This window comes from Phaenicophaeus curvirostris, chromosome 26 (assembly GCF_032191515.1).
Source record: "Phaenicophaeus curvirostris isolate KB17595 chromosome 26, BPBGC_Pcur_1.0, whole genome shotgun sequence".
Lineage (NCBI taxonomy): Eukaryota > Metazoa > Chordata > Aves > Cuculiformes > Cuculidae > Phaenicophaeus > Phaenicophaeus curvirostris.
Window position 1 is genome coordinate 956,387 of NC_091417.1, and position 6,131 is coordinate 962,517.

General features: G+C 52.4%; 1 protein-coding gene across 1 annotated transcript; it reads left to right on the plus strand.

Annotated features, from left to right (window-relative positions):
* Positions 1-1,702: 1,702 nt before the first annotated feature.
* RPRML (reprimo like) lies at positions 1,703-3,385 on the plus strand. Its single transcript, XM_069876814.1, has one exon. It carries the CDS (start codon positions 2,229-2,231, stop codon positions 2,562-2,564), a length of 336 nt encoding a protein of 111 aa, XP_069732915.1. The 5' UTR covers positions 1,703-2,228; the 3' UTR covers positions 2,565-3,385.
* Positions 3,386-6,131: the final 2,746 nt, after the last annotated feature.

Below are 6,131 nucleotides of genomic sequence, written 5' to 3' on the forward strand. Positions count from 1 at the left end.
GTGAGGGGGAGGTGGAGATGGGGACCTAGACTTCAGAGCTGAGATTTTTCTTGGCTTTAAAAGAAGGTGTTTTTGATGCCTCTTTGCTTACCCACTCAACCCCACGGTCCCTCGGGCTGCCCTCCCTCCCTCGGTTGTGTGGGTTCTGCTCACTGGGGGATGATTTTCTGCCTGGGATCCAAATTCCTCCCCAAGACTTGTTAAAGAAGATTTAGTGAAGAGGACTAGGAGGAGCCCATCAACCCTCATGCAGTGCCAAAAAGACCTGCACCTTAGCTCAGACATCAATACAAACCCAAAGCTGCCTTCTGGGGGGCTCTAGCTCTCTCCCTGCTCCAGATCCCAGAGCAGCCTCTCACTGCAGACCCTACCAGCCAGTTTTAGGGCATCCAAGTTCCTGCTTTTCCTGCGCAAGCCCTTCTCTCCCTACCTGGAAATGGTGCAGCAGCTTGAATCCCGGCTCAGGAGTGCGAGGAGAGGGGAGGCTGGAGCTGGAGCCACCAGAGGGAGCAGAAACTCCTTCAGTCTGGGAGAGAGCTGGGGAGAGGAGCTCCCACCCAGGCTGGGGCACTGGGGGTACTCTGGTTTCTCCTGGGGATTGTTTCCTGGCCCTCAGGTTCAATCTGAACAGATGCTCTTATTTGATCAGAACTTTGCATCTCCCTCCCGCAAGCCCTTCTGCCACAAAGCGCCCTGGCAGGGCGAGCAGCTCTTCAGGGACAGAAACACCACGTGCGAAACGAGGAGGAAAAAGCAACAAGTAAAACCTGAACCAGTTTTTCAGCACCTAAAGTCACAGCAGCAGCACAGGGACCCAGGTCCTGGCCACCAAAAATTGTCACTCTCTCCACCGAGCCACCCTCGCGCGTTGCCAGCCCCACGCTCCTGCCTTCAGCTGCAACTCAATTCTCATTTTAGGTTTCTGAACTGCCCCCCCCAGGGTCTGGGCACACGAAATGAGCCAAGATGCACACGGATAAATCAGGACAAGGTCCTCACATCGTGGCTCGGTGTCTGTTCTGGGCCAGCCACACACGTTTCCAGGCAAATCCCAACGGGCAACGCTGGGAAGCCGGGACGTGGCAGTTCCATGGGGTGGAAAAGGTTTGGACACCTCGGCTCCTGCTTTCATTTTGTGAGCTTGTACAGACAAGGAGAAGGAGCAATGAAGAATCTTGCCCCAGGATCCTCTCTGTGGGGCTGAGGAACCCGAGGGCAAGGGTCTGCGATGCTGCTGTGGGACCCAGGGCTGGGCAGGGGTGCAGCAGCATCACAGCGCTCCCCTTCGGAGGGGCTAAAGGAGCAGGATGGGGAGAGGAGAGAGGGAAAGGTGCTGGGGGGAAGAATCCCTGAGCCTGAGGAAGACAAGGGTGCAGAAGGGGGGCTGGATGCAGCTCTGTCGGGAGGCACAGGGCAGGCATCACCGAGCAGAGCCGGGGGTGGACGAGGCTGGATTGGGCCAGCGCTGCTCTGAGAAGGAGTGGGTGGCACAGAGCGGCAGCCGGCGAGCGCAGCGCTGACCTGATGCTCACGGGAACCTGCCAGCAGCCCAGGACCAACGTCAACCTTGTGGGAGCAGAGGGGAGGGTAACCTGGCAGAAAGGATGAGTTAGATTGTTCTCCGCAGGGGTGACACGAAGGTGGGTGCAGACAGTCCTGGCAGGGCATGGGGGGGACACGGTGGGGAGGGTGGGCAGCCTGGGTGAGTGTGGAGGGGGGGGAAGGCGGTCCTGACTGGGGGGGCTGGAGGCTGAAAGGGGGTGGAGTTGCTGTTTTTTCTTCCAACACGGTGAAGACTTGAGCTTGGAACTTGCATTTGTGGAGCTCCCAGCCAGCAGGAATCGTCTCTCTCTCTGCTGCTCTTCGGGGAGGCAGCTCTGGGGCAGCGAGGAGGGTGGGAGGCATGGGCCAAGCTTGGGTTGCCTTCCTCTCCCCCATGCCCCTTTTGCCTTTTTTCTCTCTCTCTTTGTGCTTGTTTGGGGGCTTGTGCTAGCGCTGCCTGTGCCAGGAGGGATCTGGGAGCGAGCCATCTCCCGGCTGCGCAAATTGGCTTCCCACTTGCTCGCAGCCTCGAGGAAGTTTCTCCTCCATCCAAGGTGCTGCGAGAAGAAGAAGGGCAGGAGGTGGCTCGGAGCCCGCAGCACTGAGCCCTGGCATGTGAGGGGCAGGCAGGAGGCCAGCAAGCTTTCCTCTCGCCGTCCTCGGAGATCTGGGATCACGCACAGACCATGAACGGATCCGTTTTCAACCAGACTCTCCTAGAGCAGGGAGCTTACCCCAACAGGACCCAGGGCTTGGGGATGCTCATGGCCTGCTGCAACGGGACCGGCTCGGTGCTGGCGACCGACGGCGGCTCCTCGGTGCTGGCACCCGACGAGAGGAGCCTTTACATCACGCGGGTGGTGCAGATCGCGGTCCTCTGTGTCCTCTCCTTGACTGTCATGTTTGGCATCTTCTTTTTGGGCTGCAACTTGCTCATCAAGTCAGAGAGCATGATTAACTTTCTGGTGAAGGACCGAAGACCTTCCAAGGATGTGGGAACTGCAATCATGGGACTTTACTGAAGCCACCAGGCTTTTGTAGGCAAGTGAACTGTCTGGACCTGTTGCTGAGATGCACATTCCCATGTGTTTGGGGCAGCTGGGGGGAGTGGAAAGGGAGGGAGGGGTCTTTTAGTATGTCTGCATCCACGGGAAAGCAAAGCTGCCTTCCCAGTCAGTAAACTCTGCCGTGGTCAATGGGGAAAAGTTCTCAGAGTTCCAAGAAGCACAATAAATGACCAACGTCGTGTTGCATGCAGTAATGGCTTAAGTTTTGCATGAGTCTTGCAATAACAGTGATAATGTGCAGATCTGGACTCTTTTCTGTTACCTTGGATACTGGTACCTGGGATTTAGGGCTTAAATAAAAAAGAAAAAAAGGGGGGGAAAAGGGTGAATAACTTACTACAAAAAGAAAACAACAACAAAAAACAAACTAAAGGGGAAGCAAAACGCGTAGCATGGACCACATGTACATGTTTGACTCTGGGGCAGGGGAAGGGAAGTGCCGTGTGGGTTGTACAACAAAGTCTGCATGCTGTAAAACGTGTCAGTCTGTTTGTATTTCAGACCTCAAGCATGTGTCTCCGGGTAGAGCCCTGTAACGGGGAAAGCATGTTCTTCCTGATTTTTCTGAGCTCCGCTGTTAAATAAACTGGTACTTTCTTCTTTCACATTATGCTAAAAGAAGCAAAGAACTCAGATAAATACAAAAAACCAGCACCCTGACACCCGAAACAAAAGCATGCTTGGTTTTGTACACACCAGCCTTTTTTCCCAGTGCTCTATTGTTACAGTCCTTGAGGTTTTTGTAGTTTTTTGAAAACCGGTGAACGTTCAGGAAAAGAAGAACCTGTTTCAAAAGAATTTGGTGGTGTCTTCATTTTCTTTCTCAGCGTGTGCCGAGTTCAGGTATTCCAATCCTAGTTCCAGACAGAATCATCTCAATTTCCAGCTGACCTCTAATTACAAATATTTATTTAAAGCAGAAACTACCATACATTTTTCACTGCCAACTACCTGTTACCACTAGTGAATATATTCATCAGGAGCTACGTATTTCATGCTTGTATTAAATACCTGCACGGTGCTGAGGCAGAGATGGGTAAAGATGCACCGAGTGCCTCTTGCGACACAAAATTTCAGCCTCTGAGTTAAAGTCTCCAGCTCTGATCCTGATGAGCTGTCAAGACTAAATTGTGTGAGAGGAGGGAGACTCCTGACCTTTGTTCTGTGATGGAATTACAGCTCTGTCTGTAGGTGTGAGATGAAAATAATTGGAATTTTATTGCGTCAGCAATATTGGTGGTAGGGTCACTTCTGTAGTGGGGAAGCAATCCTGAGCACTGGAGGAGCTGATGATCTGATCTACTTGGATGTAAATCCAGAAGCTCTCTTCTATTCCCAGGAGGAACAAGATTAGAGTATGTGTTTTAATTAATTCATATTTGCTGAGCACCCTCTTCAAGGTTCCCACAGGGTCCTGGTGGACTAAGCCCCATGCAGAGGAGGCTCTCACTGGTTGCTCCTGCTAACCTGTTGTCTGTAACACTTTAAGAGCACAAAGACAACGTGGCGGCAGGAACAGAAGTTGGGAACCAGGTCTCTGAGGGGTCCCGTCGGTGCCAGTGAAATGGCCAAGCAGACAGGGCTCTTGTTTTTATGAGCAGCTTGAGGGTCTTTGTACCAGAGCAGCCTCCTCTGCACGGAGGGTTTGCTGCCCTGCTGGGAGGTGGAAAAGTGGCTTCACACAGCAGCGTGGAAGGGGGTGTTATGGTCATTGATATTTCGATGTATGAGTGCAAACTGCTCCTGCTGTGGGAGCAGAGCCTGGTCATGGCATCGGGGTGAGGCGCATGTAACCCCGATGCATATGATGACCCAGCTCTGTAAACACTTAGTGTACTTGCATATATAACCTTAAAGTGTAACAGCATCTTCAGGTCACTGTGCTAGCAGAGGACAGCAAATGTAGTCACTAAACTCCTGTCTAGCTGCTGCCTTATCTGGCACGTGGTCCCTCTTGCCAGTCCATCCACCAGCTGCGGCCCCAGCACAAGGGAGAATTCAGAGGTGATGGAGCCAACCTTCCAGTGTTAACAATGCAAGCAAGGCACAGGAGAAGCTGCTAATCCAAAAAAAGTATCAAAATCACCTTAACTCTGACCTGCAGCAGTGCCGTGAGTAAAGAAGCTGGTCAAATTATCTCTGTCCCCACCTGCCTTGCTCTGCCAGGGGCTGTGAGCGCTGGTGTGTGTGTTGATGAGTGGGGAAACACGGCTCTGAAATCCCACACAGCCACCAACTCACCAAGTGTCCCAAGAGGCCACATCCAGGAGTGGAGAAAGGAAGGTTTCACCCCTTTTGTGCTGTGGAGTCTTACAGAGGAAAGGAGAAAAGTCAGCCACAAGTAGGGTCATGTATACTTGAGGTGAAAGAGCAACGTGGAGCCCTAGAAAACAGAGCTGGGCACCTGCTGAGACAGATGGAGCTTGGTCAGGAGTTGTTTTGGAAAGGGAAGTTTTCCACATGGCTCCTTGGGGCGAGAGTCCAACTTTACATTGGATTATTCATCCTCTAGTCATGCTACACATTGCCAGGTCGAGTGGACCAACACAAGAGGGGCTGCAGAGTGAAGCAGGAGGTGGGCACCATCCACACTTCCATATTACAGGGCACGTGTGCCTGTTGGGTTACTGAGCTTCTGTCTTGCTTGCAGTGGGTTTGAGACACTTGTACACAAGTTCCCATCCTGTTAAATTCCCAAGAAAAGTCCTGCTTGCCGGGGGGAAAAATCTAACCCAAGTCCCAGATGATGCCCTCCTCCTCCCTGCCCTGGCAGTCTTTGCAGTGAAAGGGTTAAGGTGAGACAGACAAACAGATTAGGAGGGAGGGAGGATCCCAACCAGAGCCTGGCACCAGATACACCGGGGCGAATGCACCAAACATACACTGTATTTAATAATTCCTGAGAATTGCCATGGTAATAAAGCACAGAGTCAGGTTGTTATAGTAACAGCCTTTTTTTTAGGCAGGGATGCATTACCCAGGTTGTAACCTCAATCCAGACTGAACACATTTCTGAGAGCCCCAAAAATAAAAAAAGAAGTAAAAGAAAATCAAATTAGATAAGTAGCACTTGCCTGTCTCTTGTCTGACAGCTCTGGGGTTGTTCTGTAGGTAGGTGGAGGGAACCAGGTTGTTCCAGACACACGTCGCTGGGGAACGCCTGGGGAATGGCTGGAGTGGAATTTCTGCAGGTCCAAAACTGAGTGCTGAGGGGGTGAGGAGCTGAACCCCTCAGATGGGTCAGAGAACCACAGAATGTCCTGAGGTGGAGAGAACCCACAAGGATCATCAAGCCCAACTCATCCCAGCTGAGCCCACGGAAAGATGCTCTGATCCCAGTTTGCAGCCTGCCCACGGTTACCTACATCCCAGGTGCTGATGGTCCCAAAGCTGGTCCCCAAGATGAGAAAGGCAGTTCGAGGGCTGGAAAGGGAGTAACAGGCCACTTTTCCTAGAGCCATGTGACAGACCTGGCATGAAAACGCGTGTCTCCCTCTTGGCCTCCCCTCAGTAGGCAAAGAG